Raw genomic sequence first — 27,820 nt, 5'->3', positions numbered from 1 at the left:
GCAGCGGGGAGCCATTGGTTCCCACTGTTGTCAATAAAATGCTGTGACATGGGAGTGGGGGGGGGGGCCGAGTCCCGCTGTCTGTGTCAATGGGCATAGCAGCAGGACTTGGGAGTGAGCACACACAGGTGCCCCCATGGGAAGTAGCTTTCGATTTCCCGCTGAAGAGGAGGGCCTGGAGCACCAGTGGGGGGTCCCAGAAGAGGAGGATTGGGGCTGCTCTGTGCAGTGATTTTGCAGGTAAATGTAGACATGATTGTTATTTTAATGAAAAAAAAAAAAAACAAAGGCTTACAACCACTTTAAGACTGCAAAGCTTTTTTGCCACAATTTTCCCAATCCCACCACCATAAAAAAATTAAGTAGTGCCTTGAAAAAGTATTCACACCCCTTGAAATTTTTCACATTTAGTCATGTTACAACCAAAAACGTAAATGTGTTTTATTGGGATTTTATGTGATAGAGCAACACAAAGTAGCACATAATTGTGAAGTGGAAGAAAAATGATAAATCGTTTTCAAAATGTTTTACTAATAAATCTCTGAAAAGTGTGGCATGCATTTGTATTCAGCCCCCTTTACTCTGATACCCCTAACTAAAATCTAGTGGAACCAATTGCCTTCAGAAGTCACCTAATTAGTAAATAAAGTCCACCTGTGTGTAATTTATCCTCAGTATAAAAATACAGCTGTTCTATGAAGCCCTCAGAGGTTTGTTAGAGAACCTTATTGAACAATCCGCATCATGAAGGCCAAGGAACACACCAGACAGGTCAAGGATAAAGTTGTGGAGAAGTTTAAAGCAGGGTTAGGATATATAAAAATATCCCAAGCTTTGAACATCTCACAGAGCACTGTTCAATCCATCATCCGAAAATGGAAAGAGTATGGCACAACTGCAAACCTACCAAGACATGGCCATCTACCTAAACTGACAGGCCGGGAAAGGAGAGCATTAATCAGAGAAGCAGCCAAGAGGCCTATGGTAACTCTGGAAGAGCAGCAGAGATCCACAGCTCAAGTGGGATATTCTGTCCACAGGACAACTATTAGTCATGCATGCCACAAATCTGCCCTTTATGGAAGAGTGGCAAGAAGAAAGCCATTGTAGAAAGAAAGCCAAAAGTCCTGTTTGCAGTTTGCGAGAAGCCAAGTGGGGGGCACAGCAAACATGTGGAAGAAGGTGCTCTGGTCAGATGAGACCAAAATGTAACTTTTTGGCCAAAAAGCAAAACGCTATGTGTGGCAGAAAACTAACACTGCACATCATCCTGAACACACCATCCCCACTGTGAATCATGGCGGTGGCAGCATCATGTTGCGGGGATGCTTTTCTCCAGCAGGGACGGGGAAGCTAGTCAGAGTTGATGGGAAGATGGATGGAGCTAATTACAGGGCAATCTTAGAAGAAAACCAGTCAGAGAGCTAAGGACCAGTTTTGACTGTGTTCCTGTTCTATCCTTGCCACACATTACCCCATGACCTGTGTGCACCTTGACATGCAGCAGAACCCTTCTAGCTTTCAATAAGCCAGTCTGCGTGTAAGTCTCAAACTTTTTTTAGGGTAAAATGAAGGGCTCTTTAACATGGAGCGGGGTTCGCTCTGATCAGGAGTAGATCCATGAGCATAGTCCATCCTGAATTGGAGATAAACAGGACATATTTCATGATTTTTACATATGTGCTTGATTAGTTTGTGTCCAACAAAAACGGATAGACCCGTAATAGCTCTATGGGCACTCAACTGTCCGTATACATCAGGCTACCTCTGATATTTACTTGGCAAAATGGAAAACGACAAAGTCCTTGACACACTTGGAGGTAGGTGGGTTTAAATGGACACAAGTTAATTTATGTCCACCTGTCCGTAGAGTTGTATGGAGTTACCAATAGGGATGATCGAACTTTTCAAAAGTTCGGTTCGGCCAGAACATCCGAACTTCCCGAAAGTTCGGCCCGGATTTCAGAACCCCATTGAAATCAATGGGACCCGAACTTCGGTAATCAAAAAACACAATTTTGAAGCCCTAAAACTCAATAAATGCCCCTAAAAAGTGCCTAGGGTTCTGGGTCATACCCCAGGGACTATTAATCACACAAAAAAAGCCAATTATTGAAAAAATAAATAAATAAATAAAAAAAAAAAAAAAATTCTTTGGATTTTGTATCTGGGGGGTCTAAAAAGTGTACCTGTGAAGTTTCAGCTCTGTAGCATGTCCAGAACCATAAAAAAAAGATCATTTGTATTATGTCACTTATAGAACAGGGATATGGCTTCGCTATTTTCACACCTTGCCGGTTTAGTAGCAGGCGTTTTTTTGGGGCATTTTTTGGGGTCTTTTGAGGCAGGCAAAACATCTGAACTTGTGTATATATACACACATACTTATATGTATATATACACCTAGACATATATAGGTGTGATAGTAGCAGAAATATATGCTTGCGCTAATGAAATAATTAACACTAATATGGCTCCGCTCCTATAACACCTATATATGTGTAAGTGTAAAATACATATAAATATGTGTGTATATATACCACTATACACAAGTTCAGATGTTTTGCCTGCCTCCAAAACCCCCCAAAAAAATGCCTGCAACAACACACCTGGGCATTTTTTTTTTTTGGCTCTAGCGTTTTTTTGGGCATTTTTTTTTTTTTGGGTTCTTTGGAGGCAGGCAAAACATCTGAACTTCTGTATAGGGGTATATATATATATATATATATATATATATATATATACACACACTTATATGTATTTTACACTTACACATATATAGGTGTGATAGGAGCGGAGCCATATTGGTGTTAATTATTTAATTAGCGCAAGTATAGTGTTCTGATCCTTTCACACCTATATATGTGTATGGGTATATATACATATAAGTATGTGTGTATATTTACCCCTACACAGAAGTTCTGATGTTTTGCCTGCCTCCAAAAAAATGCCCAAAAAAAACGCCTGCGCCAAAAAAAAAAAACACCCAGGTGTGTTATTGCAGGGTTTTTTTGGGCATTTTTTTGGGTTCTTTGGAGGCAGGCATGACATCTGAACTTCTGTATAGGGGTATATATACACACCTACACATATATAGGTGTGAAAGTAGCAGAACACTATACTTGCGCTAATGAAATAATTAACACCGATATGGCTCCGCTCCTATCACACCTATATATGTGTAAGTGTAAAATACATATAAGTGTGTGTGTATATATTCCCCCTATACAGAAGTTCAGATGTTTTGCCTGCCTCCAAAGACCCCAAAAAATGCCAAACAAACACCAGCTGCAAAAACACACTTTTTTTTTTTTTTTTGGCGCTGGCTTTTTTTGGGCATTTTTTGGGTTCTTTGGAGGCAGGCAAAACATCTGAACTTCTGTATAGGTGTATATATATATATATATATACACACACACACACTTATATGTATTTTACACTTACACATATATAGGTGTGATAGGAGCGTAACCATATTGGTGTTAATTATTTCATTAGCGCAAGTAGTGTTTTCTGCTCCTTTCACACCTATATATGTGCAGGTGTATATATACAGACATGTGTGTGTATGTATACCCCAATACACAAGTTTAGATGTCATGCCTGACTCCAAACTTGTCCTCAAAAAATCCCTATAAACGCCTGCAGCCAAAAAGCAGGCTGACCGGCGAGAAGCCATATTAGTGCACCGAATGTGACTTAAGAGAAACTATCTTTTCCCTATAGCGGTCACACTGATATGGAAGGGTTTGGTCACCCTGCCATAGCAGTCAGTGTCAGTTCACCCTACACTACACTATGGTCACCCTGGCACTTAACACTTTCCCTACAGAAACTAAATTTTTGCATCTAACTAAAGTGGAAAATAGCACCCTAACTACACTAGATATCCCTTTTCCTCACACCTAATAAATGCTAAATGACACTTTTAAAGTAAAATTAACAGAACTGCTTCCACTCTCTTCCATGTCCCTGTATTACAATGCTAGGAATTTGGCGGGGGTTATCTTATATACTGGGGGGCGTATTCACTAATGATTGGCCCAGGGACCCCCTAGTCACTCCAATCACATTCCTAGCATTCTCCTGCCCCCTCAACTGGCTTTTACTAATGGTTCTGGTCCAATCACAGGCTTTTAAAGCCCATTTCCTGGCCCATTGCATTTTGGTCGGTTCTGGTTGCTGAATTGCAAACTTTTTCAGCAAAAAGTTCTAAATTCGGCCGAACCTCGAACAGTCAATGTTCGGGTCGAACCGATGGTCGACCCGAACCATTCGATCATCCCTAGTTACCAATCAGGTCGGCCTGAAAAACTGATAGGCGGACCTGATTGGAAAGCCTGCGCCAAAAGGCTCTAAGGAGAAAGATAAGAAAAATCACGCAATCACAAATGTTTAAGATAACAAAGAGAGCTGCTGGTGGGTCCAAAGCTCACCAGCGATGCTGCCTGCAAAGGAAAATAGGCCAATCCTTTACTACACGTGTGTCAGGATGGTAGCTGGCTACCTGGAAATGCTTCTCCTTCACATGTGCTCCTCAAAATGGAGACAGGGCTTCCCAGGATGCACCGGTTCCTTTTTCTGTAGATAGAAATCCTGGGAGGTACGAAGGCGTGGTAAAGTCAAACACTGCATAAACAGCAGAAGTTCAGTTTTTGACAACTGAAAGGAGACCAAGACAAAGTTAACAGTATTAACAACAGTATAAAGGCTAAGAGAACCTTCTGCCAAAAATAAAAATAAATAAATGCACATATATTTGCAGAAAAAATGTGCTTTTATTTATTTTGCAAATGAGCCTACAAAGCATCAATGGCGATCGGTGGAAGGTGGGTGTGATGCCAGGCTTCTGCAGACTCTTTCTCCGCTCTGTCCTGAGCTATAGGCTTTCAGATAGATCGCTAGAGGAAGCGTCAATGAGCTACGCTAACCATATTCGTGTTCCATTGAAGTTCAAAGTTCATCTGGCACAGTGGTTTATTCATTTACAGATCTCTGTGAGTGAATGACATGGCTGTTCAGGTGGAAACCCACACAGCCCTGCTGATTTTGAAATCTGACATCTGCTACGGGGTAGAAGAACCTCCACACGCTATCGGGGGGGGGGGGCATTTATAGGTTTGGGGTACTCTTAGGACCACGTAACACCCTGAATATGGGTATTATATGTAACTTGGTCTTAAAGGTTGAGTAAGCCTTTTAGTCTCCATGCTGGAGGCAAGACAGCCCCCTTCATCTGATCTACAATATCACCTGTTACTATCTCTGTGTCTCTTACAGACTGTGTTGAGTCTTGGTAAATGCAGGGCTTAACTTACTTATCTCAGAGCCTCCTGCAAGGAGAACAGGGAGCAGCAAAGTAGTGACAACATCCAGACTCACTCTATATCTGCCAAGACTAGCAGTCAGAGGGATCAGTGCCTCTCAGGTCCACTTTAAGAGAACCTGAGAGGATCCTAAGGGGACCTGAATTCTGGAAGCTGTGCCCTTAAAAAAGCAAGCAGAGGGCAAAGGACTAGATAGGATGAAGTCAATGTTTGGCTGATAATTGTAACCCTGGCTAGGTTTTTTTTTTTTTAAATCAACTTTTTTTGAGCCAGGCGGTGTTTGCGGGGCAACCCATGGCTCGAATTTCAGACAATTCAGCTAGAACGGGCTGAAGTTTGAGTCATCTATGAGGGCCTTTACTGTTCTGCATTGTGTTTCCTGTTCCCTGATGATTGGTGATCCGAGAACTGAGGAGGGGGGAATATTCAAGAAGCAGAATTGCCAAAGCACAGACCCACAGAATTTTTATGGTCCCAAAAGAAGTGGCCCCATGGGATTGCAAACCTCTCTGCATCTCTCTTTTTATTCATTAATATCGTGTAGCACTACTCCCATGGGAGCTGCTGTGTGTGGGTTCCCCTGGATTACAATTAGCAACAGTAGGCCATTCTGACATGTTTCCAAGTCTTTTTACCTCAGAAAAGAACCAGTCCAATTTCTTTGGTTTTTGTGTTTTTATTTGTAACTTGGATAGGAGAAGGGATGAGTGGGATGCTCCAATAACTGAACTATGCACAAAAAGGCAGGGACTGTACAAAAAATGCTGACTGACGCTGGTTAACGCTGACTGACGCTGGTTAACGCTGATTGAGCTAGTCACGGCTAGGCCGCTTACTGTATTTCACCTTTGACTGTGAAAGAGTCCTATTAGCTTCCTAAGGCACTTCTTTCCTAAGGTAGCTGACTTTAATTATAGACTGCACTGCTGAGCAACTTCAGGGCCCTTCCTGGTGCCGCCTTTAACCCCTAATCTTCAGGGCTTTACAACTTGGCACCCCCTTTACTGTAACACTCCGGGTTAGCTGGCTCCTTGATCCCCTTGACCTCTCTTGAGTGGTCCCCTCTCTTAGTCAGACCCCTGGGCAGTTAGGAGGGTGCTACATCCACCCCCCATCAAAAATGAGCCACATCCCGTTGGCTCTGCGGCAGCCGCCCCCTACAAAAATCCTATCAAAAACTTAGGCGTTTCCCACAAACTTGGAAATGGGGAAAAGGGAAAAAAGAACGAATGTACAAAATAAGTTACATACAAAAATTGAGTATCCATTTGCTGTAAAAATATACAATTTAGGTGCATAGAGGGATGCACCCCCCACCAAACAAACTGTTTGGTAGGGAATAAACAGATATGTACATCCTGACTATCTACCTCTAAGGCTGATTTCGTCTGTAGAGAAGAAAGCAGGGGTTAATCATATTTTTCATATACATATACAGGTACAGGTGATCTAACTGAGCAATTGATGAGAAGACCCACCCCGGAGAGCTGACCTTCTCATCCTAATCTCTGACTCCACTGCTTGTCTAGTTCTTGACACAACGTTTCATTCCCTCTTTTTCTGTAGGTGGATCTGTGCCTTTTCACTGACTAACTTACACAGAGTCCATAGGAGAGGTACAAACAGCATCTCCCTGCTGCAGTTTACTGACACTCCTCCTTTCTGGAAACAGGATAGGCTACTGGAGCCTGAGTGACCCACAGTCCTGCCGAGTGAGGGATAACTTTGGGGGTCTCTGGTACTAGAACACCCCCCACTAGACTTCCTGGATGCACCACCCATTCCTGTAATGGTCACCCGCAGAACAACAAATTCGTAGAGATGATGGACAAAAGAAAAGAGGTGAAATACAAGCCCCAAGCGCTACTTTTGAGTCAGTAGTGTGCATTCTTTATGCAGGCTAGCCAGCCATTTTTTCCTCTGAAAAAATTCTTCTTTAAATGTAATACTCTGGGTGGGGGATCCTTACTAGCTTTCCCTGACTGTTCCGAACACAGACCGACCAAGCCTGGCCTGATCTGTCTGGGCAGCGGACTTCCACCCGATCCACATATATGGACCGCCCATAGTACCATTGTGTCTTTACAGAAGTGAACTTCTCCCACAGGTCTGCTCTAGTTGAGTTCCAAAAGAGCTTTGGAACAAACAGAAAGTCCCAGATGGCTTCATCACACCAAGACTCTCTTTTGGACTATATTTCGAGTATAACCTCCTGGGGAGCATACGGGTAATTGTACCCATATTCCATTGCTATCTTGCACTGTAACCATCGCTGCATTCGTGAAAATATGGGTAGGGTTTTCCTGTTTCCTCTCCCAGCTAGAGAGAATGGATTCTCCTCACGCCTGATAAGGGAGCTAAAGGCCTCATTCTGATCCTGAGCCTGGGCATAGTTCGTGGGCGGGGTTAGATCTGGGACCCTACTTGAATAGGCCTCACAGAGCCCCAAACGTTGAGCCAGCTCTGCTCTTACTACAAACTCCTTGGTCTCTCTATCAGGCGCCTCCACTGTATCAGGACCTGGCAAACTGCTTCCAGTCTCAGATCCTCAGTCCCATTCTGTTTCATCCTCAGACCTCCAATTGTCAATTGCTTCCTCAATTGACCTGAACTTGTTTTGGAAACTTGGAGACCCCACATTGATGGCCCCGGCCTCCTCCTCACTACTCACACTTGCCGACTGCCGCCGGCAATCTTTCCTCCTTAATAGGGATGGGAGCAGACCTTGCTACTGCTGCGGTAACCTTCAGCGCATCAGGTGGCCACTTCCCGCCTCTCAGTACCTGCATGCAGCCTTTGTCTGGCAATCGGGTTTCCCTGGCTGTACAGTCTGAACCACTGCCAGGTTGCATGGCCTCCAGCTGCATTAGCACCCTGATGACTCCTCTCCCACCTCCGCAGAGAGGTCCCGATTCCAGAACCGACGTGACCCAAGTGACTCCTGTCTCCCATGACACACTCAACTGTCTGGGCCGACCCTCACTCTTCTCCCCCCGCAGCAGCAGATAGCCGCAGTGCCCACACTGGCTCCACGCTCGCACCCGCATGGTCACACTCATACATTTGGGACATACCAGGCCTAAGTGCTCCACGCCCCCTCCAGTGCACAGCGCCAGTCCTCCATCGGGCACCATCTGCACTCCTGTGTCCCACAGGACAATCACCTTCGGCTCTTCGGTCTGCTCCCAGGTCTGCCCAGCAGGTTCTCCGCCAAAGGGAGGAATAGTTGCGGTTGCTACTTTCGTTCTCCAGCAAACTCAATGTTGCTTCTCCTCGCACGTGTCTCCCTCTCAGCCACACCCGAAGGAGGAAGTAATTTATGGACTTCCCTTGTCACTTCTGATTGGCTGTGCGTAACCAACGTCTCCACCCACATTCCTTGTTTGGCGGTGGCTCCTCCTGCTAGGCAGAATTTTCGAGCCCGTGCTTTCCCGCGCAGTGCAGTAACCCCTCCAATGCCGCACTCTCTCACCTCAGCCGACACAGAAGTTACTGCAAAGCAAACCATGTCCCTCACCAGACATGCATCCACTCTTCTTGCTTGTAGCAGGGCCCCAGCTGCGCCTCCATCACCTTGAGCCAGCTGTCCCTCTTTGCCAGTCCAGAGAATTGTCCCGCTGTCGTATGCACGGTCAACAGTCCTCTTTCCAGCACATGTAAAAGCAAGGCCCGTCACCATACTGTCTCCGAAGAAAGCTCCACTGCCCTTCCAGGCATGGCCGACTGCTATCTTTACAGTATTGACACTGTCGCTATACAGAATAAATGTCCCACTGTCATATGCACAGTCAACATCATTCCATGTAGCCTTGACACACACACGGCCCCTGGCACACGAGCCACGTGCCCCTGGCCGCCATTTTCCCCGTACACACTTGGACAGGTCCATACAGGCCAAAAATGCTAAAAATATGCACTGTTACTGTAATAATGACACTGGCAGGGAAGGGGTTAACCCAGGAGCAATCAAAGGGTTAAATGTGAGCCTAGGGGGTGTTTTCTAACTGTGAGGGGATGGGCTTTTTGGATCAACACAGGGACCTGTGTTCCTAAATAGGAGGAACACAGGAGCCCTGTGATGATAACTGACAGAACAATTTTCTGCATGTTTACAGCGGCAGACCGCCGTTCTGTCTTCCCGGGGAGTGATCGCTGGTGCCCGGTGGCAATCGTGGCCACCAGCCCCGCAGATCAGCTTCCCCTCTCACAAACTGCCGCGTGCGTGCCCCCCCCCCCCTTCCCCCATGCTTGCTCCTGAGTAGAGATGTCGCGAACATAAAATTTTATGTTCGCGAACGGTAAACGCGAACTTCTGCAAATGTTCACGAACGGGCGAACCTCCATAGACTTCAATAGGCAGGCGAATTTTAAAACCTACAGGGACTCTTTCTGGCCACAATAGTGAAGGAAAAGTTGTTTCAAGGGGACTAACACCTGGACTGTGGCATGCCGGAGGGGGATCCATGGAAAATTACGTCGTTGACGCAGAGTCGGGTTTTAATCCATAAAGGGCATAAATCACCTAACATTCCTAAATTGTTTGGAATAACGTGCTTTAAAACATCCAGTGTGTGAATACGATCAGGTATGATGTTGTATCGATCAGGTAGTGTAAGGGTTATGCCCGCTTCACAGTGACAGACCAAACTCTGACAGACCAAACTCCCCGTTTAACGCACCGCAAACAACCGCAAACAGTCCATTTGCAGTGGGCACAGTACAGTCTGTGGGCCTGACACTCACTGGCAGGCAACTGCAATTATATTACAGAGGTAAAATTCATTTTTTATCTGCAAGGTGCTGTGCCACCCTAGAGGCAAAGAGAAACAAAGAAAGGGCGCACCGACCTAGCGCATTATCCTTATACATATAAAATGGCTACTCACAAACACAGGTGAAAAAAGATCACTGCAAGGTGCTGTGCCACCCTAGAGGCAAAGAGAAACAAAGAAAGGGCGCACGACCTAGCGCATTATCCTCATACATATAAAATGGCTACTCACAAACACAGGTGAAAAAAGATCATATCAAGCTCAGTTCCTCCAGTGTCAGGAGTAGTCCATAAGTTAGTCCATAATCCGATGAGATGACGGCTGACACGTTTCGAGGCGCAGCCTCTACCTCAGAGCCACTTGAAACGCGTCAGCCGTCATCTCATCGGATTATGGACTAACTTATGGACTACTCCTGACACTGGAGCAACTGAGCTTGATATGATCTTTTTTTCACCTGTGTTTGTGAGTAGCCATTTTATATGTTGCATGAATAAAGCCTATTAATGAGGATAATGCGCTAGGTCGGTGCGCCCTTTCTTTGTTTCTCTTTGCCTCTAGTACTGTTGGACTACCCCAGTCCGTTTTGGGCAGCAAGACCTTAGCCATCTGAGACGCCAGTTGTGAGTCCCGTGAGGAGTGTGGTCGGGGAGCTTGGATTCTAAGCGCAGGAGAAGGGTGGTATCACCTTATTGTTTTGCTGTGCCACCCTATATGAGTGGTGGGCAGTGGGCACAGTGCAGTCTGTGGGCCTGACACTCACTGGCAGGCAACTGCAATTATATTACAGAGAAAAAATTAAATGACTTTTTTATCTGCAAGGTGCTGTGCCATCCTATATGAGTGGTGGGCAGTGGGCACAGTACAGTCTGTGGGCCTGACACTCACTGGCAGGCAACTGCAATTATATTACAGAGGAAAATTTTAATTACTTTATCTGCAAGGTGCTGTGCCACCCTATATGAGTGGTGGGCAGTGGGCACAGTACGGTCTGTGGACCTGACACTCACTGGCAAGCAACTGCAATTATATTACAGGTAAAATTAAATACATTTTTTTATCTGCAAGGTGCTGTGCCACCCTATATGAGTGGTGGGCTGTGGGCACAGTGCAGTCTGTGGGCCTGACACTCACTGGCAGGCAACTGCAATTATATTACAGAGAAAAAATGAAATTACTTTTTTATCTGCAAGGTGCTGTGCCATCCTATATGAGTGGTGGGCAGTGGGCACAGTACAGTCTGTGGGCCTGACACTCACTGGCAGGCAACTGCAATTATATTATAGAGGAAAAATTAAATGTATAAATATCACTACTTGTACTAAATTAATAGACGATGTTGTAATCCACTGCGCTTTAGGAAATACAGGTAAAGCCCCGTACACACGTACCGATCGTCGGCCGAACGATCGGCTGTCTTTTGTCCCCGGGCTGTCATGTCTGTTGAAAAGTGCAAAAGACTGCACAATAATTTTGTCCGCCGACTACAGCCAACTGCAGAAGTGATGTCATGTGATGGTTAACTTTCCCTGTGTTTTTTCTTTTCTGAGCATGCCCAGTCTTGCAAATCTGCTGTCTGTCGGCCGAATTCTGTATTGACTGGCGAACAATCGGCCGCTCTGGTGTCGGCATACAAAAATTTTACTGCTTGCATGACAGATTCTTTTCGGCCGAAAGTGCGCTGTCGGCTGTCGGAAGCATCATACTAACAAGCCGAAAATCGGCCGATCGGTCGTCGGCCGAAGCTTTTCGGCCGACAATCTGCACGTGTGTACGGGCCTTAACACAAACCTGACAGAATAACACAAATAACACAAATTGCTGCTACCTAAATGAGTAAATATAATAAAAAATAAAATTCATCCAGAAAAAACAGGAACTGGCTTTTTCATTTGAATTTCAGTAGCGCAGGGATGGTGATAACCTCTTACCAAATAACTAGGATCAGGGGCGTAACTACAGGGGTTGCAGGGGTTGCAATCGCTACCGGGCCCCATGCTCCAGGGGGCCCGGTAGCAAACCAGTGGGTGAACTTCTAGGATCTCAAAGGTCACACTTGCGACCGGGCCCTGGCATTTCACCACTGTGGGGAGGCCCCAAGATTGCAGGAAGGGGGCCCACTGCAGAACTTGTGAAAGGATCCTGATGCGGGACCATAAAAAAAGGCCATGCAATGAGAGTAAAGAGCCCCAGGATTAGTGGGAAGAGCCCCGGGCTTGAAGGGAAGGGCCCCGGCCAGGGGTCTGGGGGGCCCTTCATGGTTTCTTGCATCGGGGCCCTGAAGGTTCTAGTTACGCCTCTGACTAGGATGATAACATATACCAAAATATATGAATCAGATGTGATAAATATAAGCATAAAATCATAAATACATAAAAGCATGAAATCACATGATGATTTGTGCTGCAAAGACTCCTCTGGAAGATTTCCTGGTAAATTTATAGTGAGTCTGAATTTCAGATATCTGGAGGAAATCTGATTTTACTATATGCTGTTGTTGGCTAGTCCATGGGAGTGGTTAGGCATAGGCGTCTGGTGAGTCTGAATTTCAGATACTTCTCCCAGCACTATGTGGTGGTGGCAAGCAAGGGTGGTCCCCATAAGTTGCACCTGTGATCCTTCATGTTTGCACTTTCATTGCTCTATGCACTTTATACCTATGGACTTTATGGACTCCTATTGATGTTATTTCATGCTTTTATGTATTTATGATTTTATGCTTATATTTATCACATCTGATTCATATATTTTGGTATATGTTATCATCCTATTATTTGGTAAGAGGTTATCACCATCCCTGCGCTACTGAAATTCGAATGAAAAAGCCAGTTCCTGTTTTTTCTGGATGAATTTTATTTTTTTATTATAGGAAAAATGTAATTAATTTTTTATCTGCAAGGTGCTGTGCCACCCTATATGAGTGGTGGGCAGTGGGCACAATACAGTCTGTTGACCTGACATTCACTGGCAGGCAACTGCAATTATATTACAGAGGAAAAATTAAATTAATGTTTTATCTGCAAGGTTCTGTGCCACCCTAAATGAGTGGTGGGCAGTGGGCACAGTACAGTCTGTGGACCTGACACTCATTGGCAGGCAACTGCAATTATATTACAGAGAAAAAATGAAATGACTTTTTATCTGCAAGGTGCTGTGCCACCCTAAATGAGTGGTGGGCAGTGGGCACAGTACAGTCTGCAGGTGCTGTACAATCTGTATGAGTGGTGGGCACTGGCAGTGGGCACAGTTCAGTCAGTGGGCCTGAAACACACTGGCAGGCAACTGCAATTATATTAAAGGGTAAAAATGAAATGACTTTTTTATCTGCAAGGTGCTGTGCCACCCGATATGAGTGGTTTGCACACAGTACAGTCTGTATATATATAGAAAAAAATAAATAAAAGCAGACTGATATACCAGCCCTAAAAAGGGCTTTTTTGGTGTGCTGTCAGGATGCTGTCCTTACAGCAGGAGTGGACACAGAAAACTGGCCTAGCTAATGATTTCCCTATTAATTCAGCAGCAGCAGCAGCAGCACTCTCCCTGCTCTAACTAACTCTGCAGCTTCAGAATGAATCTAAGATGGATGCTGTCCTTGCTTTTTTATAGGAGGTGGGAGGGTCTGGGAGGGAGGGTATGCTGATTGGCTGGAATGTGTCTGCTGACTGGTCAAAGTTTGCTCAATGATGATGTATAAGGGGTGGACCGAACATCGCATATGTTTGCCCGCCGAGGAGAACGCGAACAAGCGCGTCCCCAAAAAGTGTCAAAAGTGTTAGTCTGTGTCCGATTTGTCTGCGGCATTTTTGCAGTGCCACTATAAGTCGCTGATCACCGCCATTACTAGATAAAAAAAATGTAAAAAAAATAAATAAAAATATCCCATAGTTTGTAGACGCTATAACTTTTGCGCAAACCAATCAAAATACGTATTTTGGGATTTTTAGCTGAATATATATTGGTCTAAATTAATGAAGAAACTTAATTTTTTTTTTACATTTTTTTATTGGATTTTTTTTTTTAGCAGAAAGTAAAAAAAAAATGTGTTTGTTTGTTTTTCCAAAATCGATGGCCTTTTCTTTTGTTAAAAGCACAAAAAAATATGAACTACAGAGGTGATCAAACACCACTAAAATAAAGCTCTCTTAGTGGGAAAAAAAGGAAATAAATTTTGTTAAACTAAACAGTTAATTTATACTTAGTTATAATAGTTAAACATTACCTAGTAAATATAATATACCCTCCAATATATTTACTAATGCCAGCAGCATAAGGATTAAGCCCCGGTTCACACTGGTAGCATCGCGCCAGTGTGAACCGGCGCTAAAAATAGTCAGTGTTTATTGAGGGAGTGAAGTTCCACTTTAAAAACTTTACTACGGCTTTAAGCTGACGATACATTTTTCAAAATTTGGCCTGTTTAGTATGGACCAGCCAAATACTAATCAGTGTGTGGTAGTCCCACCTAGACAGAAGTTGATGGTTTGATCAATTTTTTGTCAAAGGGACAGGCTAGAAAACGTTTCTAAATCAGCAGATGCCACTGTGAAAATATAATATAGTTTATTGTTTGTAGAGCAATGTAAAGTTTATTGTTTGTAGAGCAATGTGAAGTTTATTGTTTGTAGAGCAATGTAAAGTTTATTGTTTGTAGAGCAATGTAAAGCCTAACACCACCCAAATTTGTCAGCAACATTTCATTAAAAGTTTATCCAAATGATACAACTAAACAAACGTCCCGTCCGCACACCACTTATATCATCACTTCCACCGAACATGACTCCTCACTGACACATTTTTCCCCCAGTCTTGGCTGAATCATAGCGATTAACTTATAAATGATCCTAATGGAACTTCAGAGCCCATTCACACTAGCACGACTTGTGAGGCGACTTGTGTAGCCCCAGGTCGCTTGACATAACAAAAGCAATGTTAATCAATCAGTGCTGTCTTAATTGGCACTACTGAAGTCGCTCCGACTTCAGAAAAGGGTCCTGTACTACTTTGAGGTGACCTGTGATCCGACCTGTCCCATATACTTCAATGGGAGTCGCCTCCTTATCTTAATTGAAGCGACTTGTGATCCGACTTTCCAGGAAGAAGAAAGAGATTAGCCAGGCATTCCCCACAGACAAAGTCGCCTATCTCTTCAAAGTAGTGCACAAGTCTCTTCCAAGTCTCTTCCAAGTCTCTAAACAAGTCTCTTCAAGTCACGGGGCGACTTTCTGGTCGTGGTAGTGTGAACCGGCTCTTAGTATAATTTATTTTGAAACTAACAACCAGGTTTGAAAAAAAAAATAAATAAATAAATAAATAAAATAATTGTTTTCTTGGCTAACTCATTCTCTGAAAACTTTATCAAAGTTGAGTCTAGCAAACAGGGCACACTGCCCAGAAGTAATGATGTCTTTTTATTATAGATAGGTAGTCTACTTTTATCTGTGTGTGGTTTTTAGTACATCCTTTGAATGTCAGTGAGTTGGTTAAAGTTGTTTGTCCCACGCACACAGTTCCTCTCTCGCTATGAAACGTAAGGTTGCGTAGGAAATGTTTCTGCAGCAGTGTACTTTCAAAAAAGTAATCCGTGTACAGAACAGCATGTCTGACATGTAGGTAGAAAATGACAGACTGGCATTGTTGGGGAGAGCAGGCACTAGTTTTATGGTAATGCAGACGTTCGGCAAGACACCAGAGGTGTTTCTCAAGAAACCACATAAACTGGTTTGAGGTGATGATGACACAAATGCAACATGCTGCTCTAATACAGAAGAGGAACTACAGTATCTCTCCAAAGAACAGCTTAACACATTGCTATTGAGAAAGTTTGCATGTCTAAAACTCTGCTAAAGCCTTGTTTTTAAAAGAACCTGAACAGGAGTTTAAGAAGTTTAAAAAGGATGCACCTAAAAATGATAGTACTGTGCGTAAAGTGAGGATGCTTTCAGAAACAATGAAATTAATAGATATTATTTGTCAATCTACGACGTGCACAAACTAAAACTAAATCAAATCAATATTTCGTTATGCCTATTAAAACAGCATCAGTAAGGGTAGGGTGGTGGTGGTTTGCCACACCCTCCATATTTCCTTCCTCCTTGGACACCAAGCAAGGATCACAAGAGAGACTTACCCCAGGGTGGATTCTTCTGGGCTACGCTAGGCACCTTGCACAGGGTGCATGGAAGACCTGATCGAAGCCGAATCTGGCTTCCTTCGAGGCTCCAACCAGCCGGTGGACGTGCGGTGGGACGCATGTGAAACAAAACCAAAGAAAATTCCCAACTTACCAACCAGCCTACAACCAATTTAATTATCCTGTCTAACTTATGTGTTAAGAACAGGGGTTTATTTGAACACATTTGCAAATACATGTATAAGCTGCAGAGGCCGCGATAAGGCATCCCAGTATTATCTGCAATCCTAATGGGCCATACACACTATAAGATTTTCTGAAGACTTTTTCCTTTAGACTTACCAAAACCATATAATATGAGGTCAAACCTAAACACTTTCAATTTTTATGCAATCTGGCAGGCCCTTGCACTACATAGAAAAGGTAAATCTGAAGGAAAAAGTCTTCAGAAAATCTTATAGTGTGTATGGCCCTTTACTCTATAGATTTTTGAGAGCCTCCATAGTGGAAGCACATGCATATTAATGGATAGATAGAGGGCAGGTGAGCCTGGGTGGAGCCCACCCTTCCTTAACCACTTAAGGACCAAGCCTATTTCTGACACATGTTGTTTGCAAGTTAAAATCAGTATTTTATACTAAAAAATTGAAGAAATGTCCTTGATATGCGTGGATGAAAAAGCAACAGTTCAAATTCTTTCTCGTGCATTAATAAAAAACTTCACAAAGAAGGGAAGAAATGTGAAGATCCTCAGCAAGGGAAACCACCACCAGGCACCCGCACACACTGATCCTTACCAGATCACATTGACCCTCATCACAAAGGTCAAAAAACGCCCATGGTACAAGCACTGGAAAGCCGGGATCATTCACTCCTCCTCCTATGAAATCTTCCACCAAGCGGACAGTCCTTAGGTCCTTACAGGGTCCCCATGTGAGGAAACAAAATACCAACACATAGTGTACACTGCTATGAAGTTTATTGCTCCCCGAAGATAATAAGTACACTTACAGGATAGCCGCACTTAGAGAGCGTTGCTTTATCCACCTCCGAGCCTCGGAGGTGGATAAAGCAACGCTCTCTAAGTGCGGCTATCCTGTAAGTGTACTTATTATCTTCGGGGAGCAATAAACTTCATAGCAGTGTACACTATGTGTTGGTATTTTGTTTCCTCACATGGGGACCCTGTAAGGACCTAAGGACTGTCCGCTTGGTGGAAGATTTCATAGGAGGAGGAGTGAATGATCCCGGCTTTCCAGTGCTTGTACCATGGGCGTTTTTTGACCTTTGTGATGAGGGTCAATGTGATCTGGTAAGGATCAGTGTGTGCGGGTGCCTGGTGGTGGTTTCCCTTGCTGAGGATCTTCACATTTCTTCCCTTCTTTGTGAAGTTTTTTATTAATGCACGAGAAAGAATTTGAACTGTTGCTTTTTCATCCACGCATATCAAGGACATTTCTTTGATTTTAGCTACCAGATTAGCGCCACATTTGTATTTTTATTATTATTGATCTTTCTGTTCCAAAGATTTGTGTTGGCTGCTTTTCGCATACTTATTTTTATTATATTTTAGCGCAGCAAATATATGTTTTATATACTAAAAAATTACTTAGAACTCCAAAACATTTTATATTCTTTTTTTAGTAAAGACTCTGGAGAATAAAACGGCGGTTGTTGCAAAAATTTTTTGTCATGCAATATTTGCGCAGCGGTCTTTGAAACGCAATTTTTGGGGAAAAAAAATACATTTCACTTTTAAAAAAACTAAACAGGAAAATTAGCCCAATTTTTTTGTATATTGTGAAAGATGATGTCACGCCAAGTAAATAGATACCTAACATGTTACGGTTTAAAATTGCGCACACTCATGGAATGGCAACAAACTATTGTACTTAAAAATCTCCATAGGTGACGCTTTTAAAATGTTTAACGGTTACCAGTTATGAGTTACAGAGGAGGTCTTTTTCTAGAATTATTTCTCTCACTCTGGCAATTGCGGTGATACCTCACATGTGTGATTTGAACACCGTTTTCATTTGCAGGCGTGACTTACATATGTGTTTTCTTTCGTGGCGCAAGCTCACGGGAACGGGGGTGCTTTATCATTTTTTTTTTCTTATCCTATTTATTTTATTGAATTTTTTTTTTTTCTTACACTGTTTCTAGAAAAAAAAAATCTGATCACTTTTATTGCTGTCACAAGCAAAGTAAACATCCCTTGTGACTGTAATAGGCAGTGATAGGTACTCTTTATTGAGGGATCTGGGGGTCTAAAAGACCCCAGACCCCTCCACTGCACTTCAAAGTATTCAAAATGCTGAAATTGGCATTTTTGAATACTGCCTTCTTTTTAAATTGGTGCCATTGGCAGCCAAATAAACCGTTGTGACATCGCTTTCGGGTTACATGATTGGAGACGGCTTTTTTTGGCCCCCAACCAGCTGGCGGACATGCGGTGGAACGGGAGAGCCGGGCAGAGCCGCTGAAGGTGGCGGGAGGGTGGGGACGTCCCTTCCTGCTCGCTGGCATCGGCTATTATCTTCCGAAAGCTGACCGCCGGCTCTAAAAAAATGGTACCAGGTCGATGCCTGATCCCAGTACAACCACTTCTGCAAGCCGACATACAGGTACGTCGGTTTGTGGGAAGTGGTTAAAGGCAAAGGGGCACACTGGTCACCAAGGGGTTAAGTTTCTTTGGTTTTGTTTGACCATGTACAGGGTCACTTTACTACACATGGGGTACTTTTGCTTTGTGCCGTCTTCATCAGTGCCCTAAGACAAGGTTGAGCTTGCTGTGGGGGAATACTAAACCTTAAACATACCGCCAAGGCAACAAAGTAGTGGCTCAAGAAGAAGCAAATTAAGGTCATGGAGTGGCCTAGCCAGTCTCCGCACCTTAATCCTGTAGAAAAGTTATCGAGGGAGCTGAAACTTTAAGTTGTCGAGAGACAGTCAAGGATTTAGAGAAGATCTGTAAAGAAGAGTGGACCAAAATCCCTCCTGAGATGTGTGCAAACCTGGTAACCAACTACAAGAAATGTCTTACTTCTGTGCTTGCAAACAAGGGTTTCTCCACCAAGTACTAAGTCATGTTTGCTTGGGGATCAAATACTTATTTTACACACTGAACTGCAACTCATTTTATAATATTTGCATCATGTTTTTTGGGGTTTTTTGGTTGATGCTCTGTCTCTATCATTTAAAATATACCCACGATAAAAATTATAGACCCTTAATTTCTTTGTAATTGGGCAAATCTGCAGGGGATCAAATAAATATTTTCTCCGCTGTATCTGCCAGTGTGGACAGGTTAACGATTTATTAAGAGCAACCGGTAACCTAGACTGTGCACTGTTTCCTATTCCTCATTACATACACCCCACCCCGTACATAATAATCTTTAGAAAAACCTAAGAATTTGAAAGAAGGAAGTGGCTGACTGACAGTGAAAGGAACTTCTGCAACGACTAGTGTTCAGTAAACGATATACAGAAGCACAAAGGATAATCCATTCAGCAACATGTGGATAACAATGGCATTTTAGGATCAAGGACTTAATCCATCTGCAACAGAATCACGAGAGCAGGGATCCATCAGGCAATGGTAATACGAGCATTATCTACATTATCATAAGGAAGATGCAAACCTACAAAATGACAGCAGAAGTCAGCAACTGCTCTGACTGTGTGTAATTCAGAATAGACAACTGCCGTGTAATCACATCAGAGGTTAGAAGGAACAGATTTCTAAACAGGCTAGCATCAGATTTTGCAGGAAGTCAGTAAATTATTTCGATCTTTTTAACCTTTTCTTTTGTGCTAGAAACACAATCTAGCCATAAATGGGTAGATGTCCTCCTAGCAGTGAAGGATAGTTGGGCAACTACAGAATGTTCCAAGGTCCACTGTGATGTCCTTTACAACACGGCTGACAGTACTTTTGTGGCACAGTACTTCCTTTGCTCTTTTAAGTCAACAAGCTATAGAAAAACACATGTTGTTACCTCCTGGGCTTGATCCTCACCTGCCTGCTGCAATTAATCAATAAAATTAGTGGGGATGGAGATGTTCATGTCTATGCCCACTCTTAGATACCTTGCAAACTAGACTGTGGCGCAGCCATTGTTATCCATTGTTATGAAAATAAGAAATCCTTCAGTTTGACAAAAATTTCACAGATCTAGTAATTATTTCTTATTTTTTTGGGGGTATCACGCTGGGCATGTAATGTATGAATTGCACATGTATAGTATGTCTTTATAGGACTTACGTTTTTATTAGAAAATTAGGTAATTTTTTAAAGAGGTCTATTTTTGTGTCTTTAGCTCATGTGCACCAAACCCAGAATTTTCAGGCCCCCAATTTAGTGGCCAGCCCCACTACCAGCAGCTAAGATACATGGCAGCTGTACCGAGTGGTACTCTTGTTTTGGGCCGTAATCGTTTAGGGACAAATGTCCAGAACGCGCAGAGCATGTACCCTTAAAGATTGCAGACTTTTTAGCATTTGATAGCTAACTACTGTCAAAGGATATTCTGTCATTTTTATAACATATATGTGAAGCTAACAAAACAGTTTAGAATGATTCATGAGATTCAATAGGGACATATACTTTAAAACCTCAATCTGTTCAGGTATCATGCCATTGTACAGAAAACAGTTATTTGACTAATGGCTGCAATAAGGAATAAAAGATCTTACAAGTACTTTACTAAACTAAACAGAAAAGGGTTAGGTAGCATTTGTAAAAAACTATCATTACTTTTTATAGTTTGTCTGATGAGGGGGCTTTAAACAGTAATGGATATACAGTATCTCACAAAAGTGAGTACACCCCCCACATTTTTGTAAATATTTTATTATATCTTTTCATGTGACAACACTGAAGAAATGACACTTTGCTACAATGTAAAGTAGTGAGGGTACATCTTCTATAACAGTGTAAATTTGCTGTCCCCTCAAAATAACTCAACACACACACACAATTTTATGTCTAAAATTGGACCCAAAGTATCAATATTTTGTGTGGCCACCATTATTTTCCAGCACCCTCCTCCTCTTCCACCAACCCTCTTGGGCATGGAGTTCACCAGAGCTTCATAGGTTGCCACTGGAGTCCTCTTCCACTCCTCCATGATGAAATCACAGAGCTGGTGGATGTTAGAGACCTTGCACTCCTCCACCTCCTGTTTGAGGATGCCCCACAGATGCTCAATAGGGTTTAGGTCTGGAGATATGCTTGCCAGTCCATCCCCTTTACCCTCAGCTTCTTTAGCAAGGCAGTGGTCGTCTTGGAGGTGTGTTTTGGGTTGTTATCATGTTGGAATATTGCCTTGCAGCCCAGTCTCTGAAGGGAGGGGATCATGCTCTGCTTCAGTATGTCTCAGTACATGTTGGCATTCATGGTTCCCTCAATGAACTGTAGCTCCTTAGTGCTGGCAGCACTCATGCAGCCCCAGACCGTGACACCCCCACCACCATGCTTGACTGTAGGCAAAACACACTTGTCTTTGTACTCCTCACCTGGTTGCCCCCACACACGCTTTACACTATCTGAACCAAACAAGTATATCTTGGTCTTATCAGACCACAGGACATGGTTCCAGTAATCCATGTCCTTAGTCTGCTTGTCTTCAGCAAACTGTTTGTGGGCTTTCTTGTGCACCATCTTTAGAAGATAATTATTTCTGGGACGGCAGCCATGCAGACCAATTTGATGAAGTGTGCGGCATATGGTCTGGCACTGACAGGCTGACCCCCCACCCCATTAACCTCTGCAGGAATGCTAGCAGCACTCATATGTCTATTTCCCAAAGACAACCTCTGGATATGATGCTGAGCACATGCACTCAACTTCTTTTGGCGAGGCCTGTTCTGAGTGAAATCTGTCCTGTTAAACCGCTGTATGGTCTTGGCCACTGTGCTGCAGCTCAGTTTTCGTTTTCTGGCAATCTTCTTATAGCCTAGGCCATCTTTATGTAGAGCAACAATTCTTTTTTTCAGATCCTTGAGGGAGTTCTTTGCCATGAGGTGCCATGTTGAACTTCCAGTGACCTGTATGAGAGAGTGAGAGCGATAATACTAAATTTAACACACCTGCTCCCCATTCACACCTGAGACCTTGTAACACTAACGAGTGTGTGTTGAGTTATTTTGAGGGGACAGCAAATTTACACTGTTATACAAGCTGTACACTCACTACTTTACATTGTAGCAAAGTGTCAATCAGTGTTGTCACATGAAAGATGTAATAAAATATTTACAAAAATTTGAGGGGTGCACTCACTTTTGTGAGATACTGTACTCGATCAACCATAACATTATGACCACTGACAGGTAAAGAAAAATATATTGTTACAATATCATCTGAAAATTGGTGGGATATATTAGGCAGCAAGTGAACATGTTGTCCATGAAACTGATGTGGTGAAAGCAGAAAAATATGGACATCGCAGTTTGTTGTGTATGGGGCTGTGAAGCCCATGGTGACCTGTGTCCACAGGCAAAAGCTTCTATAGTGGTCACATGAACATCAGACTACGACTATGGGACTACAGGGTACTGGAAGAAGATGGCCTGGTCTGATGAATCACATTTTCTTTTCCATCATGTGGATGGTCGGGTGCATGTGCATCACTTACCTGGGGAAGAGATGGCACCAGGATCCAATATAAAAAGGCATGTCGTCCGAGGCAGTGTGATGCTTTGGGCAAAGTTCTGCTGGGAAACCTTGGGTCCTGCCATTCATGTGGATGTTACTTTGGTGTCCCTGCCTCAATGGGCAGGGCTGTTTTAGCAAAAGGGGGCTATACTCAATATTAGAAGGGTTGTCATAATGTTATGGCTGATCGGTGTAATTTTGCTGTAATGCAAATCGGTGGCCATATAAAGCACATAAAGCAAACACATTATTATCTTTTGGTATATCTTGGTGCCTCCATTCACTTTCTGATTTGTCACAGAGCACCCCAAGAGAAAGAAAGACTAGTAACTCTGATTACAAAATAGCAACCAGCTACCCTCCCACCTCTGTACACCCTACTATAATTAGTGGTATCGCTAACTTATAGTGAGGTGAAGGAGGCTAGATGCATCACAGAATTTTGGTTTCTATCTCCTCACTGGAGCATTCAATTTTTCTGGGAAACAAATCAGAGAACAAATGCAGGCCCCTGAAAGTATGAAATTCACTATAAAAGAGTTGCAGGCTCCCAATAAGCAACATAATTGTGCCAACCCTATGAGCATGGATCTTGGTCAGCACTTTTCTGGACAACTCAAATTACTGTATATAAATAGTTGCATTCAAAATTTGATTAAATCCTAATATGTTCATGTATTTCCCTAATGACTTAAAGGAGTCGTAAAGGCAGAAGGTTTTTTATCTTAATGCATTCTTTGCATTAGGATAAAAAGCCTTCTGTGTACAGCAGCCCCTCTCACACTTACATTACCTGAGGTCCCTCTCTATCCAGCGATGTCCACGAGCGTCTGGGCTCTGTGTCTGAATGGACACAGGGAGCTGTGACTCAGCTCGGGTGCCCCCATAGCAAACTGCTTGCTGTGGGGGAACTAAACAGGAGGGAGGTGCCAGATTACAGAAGAGGGACCTGAAAAGAGGAGGATCTGGCTTGCTCTGTTCAAATCCAGTGCAACAGAGCAGGTAAGTAAAAAATGTTTATTATTTTTATAGGGAAAAAATTAGACTTTACAATTGCTTTAACTGGTGAACAAGAGAAAAAGGGAAGCATGGGCTTCCCCCGGCTGTGCTGACTTCATAAAAGGCTGTAGTTATTGCAAAACAGTGTGCTATTCTGCTAATAGATACAGATACAAGAATCATACTTCCTAAAAAGGGACAGTTTAGAGCTAAGCTTATGTACCAATGTGTTCATACTAAGAACACAAGTCATCTCCTTACAGAAGTTCAGTACTTAGAGGGGGGGGGGTGAGGGGTACAGTCTACACCAGGTGCTGACATTTTGAGGGTGCTGCGGCCAGCCAGTACTTATTTTTTGCATTTTTTATGATGCTGCAGTGCAGCGCAGCTTCTGTTTGCCTGGGAGCAGCCGTTCGGAGTCAAGGGCTCTTCTATGGTCATATTACACAGCCAAGGGGAGGACTTCTCCTCATTCTAAACTTACACTGCATTTAATAAATTGAGGAGGGAGAAGTATGAAAGTGGGTTCTGTGGCAGTGGGTGGTCTTTACGAAACAGTCTGTGCTGGGGGGTCTGTACTAAGGAGTCTGTGCTGGGGGTGTCTGTACTGAAGAGTCTGTGTGTGTGTGTGTGTGTGTGTGTGTGTGTGTGTGTGCAGTAGGAAACATGAAAGTGTGCAGGAATTCCAGCTCATAAGCATGTTGAAATCCCCTACCTGCTACACAACCGTGCACTAGATTGTATGGAAGACTTGTATCTGAATGTGCATGTCTGGCCAGCCATCACTTTGGTCTCTCCCTAGTGATGGCTGGCAGTATTGCAGGCTATCAGGTCAACAATCTTGATTTACCTTCACAAGGCAATTCTTTTTTTCGTCTCTTCTTCCCCAAGCAAGGATCTTGCTCAGGTTAGCACGTCACTATAGGCCTGACCAATTTGGCAATAAGGCTCTAAGATGTATGAATTATTTGAACTGTCATCAACGTAATCAACTTAAATACATACCTATCACATACAGTAGGTTTGCAGTTATTCTTTAGATGAAAACGGTAACCCATTAAAACATTTATTTCCCATGAAAAGGTATTTCTTTTCAATTCATTAAAGGTGGAAGATTGATAGGTCTTGACCTCTGGGTTTTAGTGCCACCTGTGGGAGCAGGATGCTAGGAACAACATTAACCCGGTCTCAGTTTTTTGGCTAGTGTTAGGACCTTGTCATTCCTTGCAGGTGCAATCTGACAGTACCTGCTTAGTATATAACTCTTCCCCAATTCTTAAGATGGTGGTCTCAGTTAATCTGAAAAGGGTCGAATAGGAGATTCTCTGCTCTTTTTCTGGCAACCAGCTCTAAGTTACAGCTAAGGTGTGGAGATGTTTGGGGACGAGATCTTGGACTTATTGATAAGGATCAGTAAATTGATGCCTTGGAAATTATCCCCAAGGCCTTACCCCCTTCTCAAAAGCTTACACAGTTATCTATCATTCATAGGTTTTATCATACCTACAAATATTACACGTCTGGGGTCAGACAGCATCCTCTTGTCCTAGGTGCTCTGGGGAAACTGGCACCCTAATGCATATACCATGGAGATTCCCTAAGTTATTTTAGTACCACCATCCATCTTGCAGACAATAAATGCTCTGTACTCACTTCAGTTACTTTTAGACTATAAGGGCCTAGTAACTTTAACCTCCCATTTGTTGCTTGTTTTTTTATTTATTTTTTTTTTTTTTTATGGCTGCAATTTAATTGCACAGAAATGAATGTCACCTATCCCTCAATTTTTTACGATATGGAAAGATATGGTAAATAACATCCTGGGAAGGGAAAGATTGACATAAGGGGTTGTTTACAAAATTAAAAAAAAATGATGGTCTCAATGGTTTACATGTGGCCTAGCTCCTACCTCCTCTGTATTGTCTTGTTTATCTCACTAGTATTTACTTAATATGTGATAAGCTTAAAGTGATTGTAAAGTCTATTTTTTTTCTTTCAATAAAAATAACAAACATGTTATACTTACCTCCTCTGTGCAGTTGGTTTTGCACAGAGCAGCCCAGATCCTCCTCTTCCTGGATCTATCTTCGGTGCTCCTGGCCCCTCCCTCCTGTTGAGTGCCCCCCCCCCCCCCACAGCAAGCAGCTTGCTATGGAGACACCCAAACCGAGTCACAGCTCCCTGTGTCTATTCAGCCCCACCCCCTCTCTCACCTGACTGGCTGACTGACTTTGGTTGACATCTGCGGGAGCCAATGGCGCCGCTGCTGTGTCTCAGCAAATCAGGAGGTAGAGTCTCGGACAGCCGAGACACTCATGGATATTCCTGGAGAGAGATGGGCTCAGGTAAGTATTTGGGGTTGCTGGGGGGCTGCTTCACACAGAAGGTTTTTTATCTTAATGCATAGAATGCATTAAGATAAAAAAAAAACCTTCTGACTTTGCAATTCCTTTAATATGCTGTTGTAACATATGCTATTAGGCAAAAAGCTGATCATGGGTATCTGTATTTTATAATATCAGTACCTCGTGATTCCTATAACTGTTGCACAGTAACTGCTGGAGACTGCGTTGTAACGGAGTGTCACGACTTTATTTAATTCAAGTGGGCATGCTTTGTGTTTGAAACAGATTATAATTATCTTTTCTTGTAAAATAGAACTTTTTACAGGAAAAAAGAAGAAAGAGAATTTGGAGGAAATGTGGTTTAACTATGTAAGGGGTTTTCATTGTCAGGACGACAAGAATGTGCAACTCCCTTCCACAGTTGGTGTCGTTAGTGGGAAGTATTGATAGTTTTTAAAAGACTCTTGGACTCGCATCTTAGTGAACGCAATTTACAGGGATATGGTAAATGATTATCAACATGAACGAACACACACCCACTCAGGTTGAACTGTATGGAATAGTTTTTATTCAACCTTAACAACTATTTAACTATATGTACATATGTAACTTTGTAGTTCTCAATAAAAAGCATTTGATCAAAAAAAAAAAAAAAAAAAAAGAGATAGGATGTAAAAATCTGTACTGGGATTTTTTCCCTATTGTGTCCTTGAAGATTCTTCATGAGCATTGGTGATTTCTTTAATTAACAGAAGATTAGGTGTATATACTGTAGATTCTGGAGTATAATAACTGTCACTCTTAGGCCCCTTTCACATGGATCCCTTGCTGATCGGCACCGAACGGGATGGATGTCACCTCATGGGTGCCAGTTCAATTGTGCCCAGGGGATAAAGGCAGACCCCCCTCAGCTCTCTGGGTGGCTGGGTATAAACTGACTCCACTGTCCATTTGCATTACTCTACCTCCAATCCAGTCTGCAAAAACATAAAAGGATGTAGTCCTTATCCAGATTTTTTTTTTTCCTGGAGCTGGACAGACCAGGAGGTAGGCAGGTTTAAACAGACACAAGCCCATGTACTGTACATCCATCTGTCTGTCTATTATTCTCCATAGACCTTCCGAACAGGTCCAGCAATAGAAAACTGACAGGTTGACCTGATCAGAATGCCCATGTGAAAGGGGCCTTATGGGTCCTGGTTTTGGCAAGAGAACATTATCCATGGGATACCCTTTCCTTCCCCCCTAAATGGTATGTACAGTAATCCATGTTGGCAGTCTGGGGGATGTGTGGGCTTACTGTGGGAGGAGGTATGCTTGCCCCAGTCACTTGTACCTACCATTATTATCCTAGGTGGATCTCGTTGCAGCTAGCCCAGCTCAGGTCACTTAGTTTACTAGGGGACACAGCTTTGTTGCCTACTCACAACCTGAGCCACCATGTTTCTGTGGGCATGTATGCCCCTACTAGTTACCACGTCCGACCACAGCTGCTGTAAGAGCCAAGCACATGAAAAGGGCAGTATTACCTCATTAATCAATCACTTATTAATCTATGTATTTATTTATTATAAGATACAGTAT

General features: G+C 43.1%; 1 protein-coding gene across 2 annotated transcripts in view; it reads left to right on the top strand.

Annotated features, from left to right (window-relative positions):
* Positions 1-19,656: 19,656 nt before the first annotated feature.
* The window catches only part of MYO1F (myosin IF), a 168,703-nt gene continuing 160,539 nt past the window's right edge, over positions 19,657-27,820 (top strand). For both annotated transcript variants that reach the window (XM_082263563.1, XM_082263562.1), the window contains exon 1: positions 19,657-19,835. Coding sequence is in view for 1 of the 2 variants with exons in the window: in XM_082263562.1 (XP_082119688.1) it covers positions 19,833-19,835 (3 nt within the window). In the remaining variant the exon portion in view is untranslated. The remainder of the gene's footprint in view (positions 19,836-27,820) is intronic.

The sequence above is a fragment of the Pelophylax lessonae genome, assembly GCF_965119305.1.
Source record: "Pelophylax lessonae genome assembly, chromosome: 1".
Lineage (NCBI taxonomy): Eukaryota > Metazoa > Chordata > Amphibia > Anura > Ranidae > Pelophylax > Pelophylax lessonae.
The sequence above is the reverse complement of the archived record's forward strand: the minus strand, read 5'-3'. Positions and strand labels throughout refer to the sequence as shown.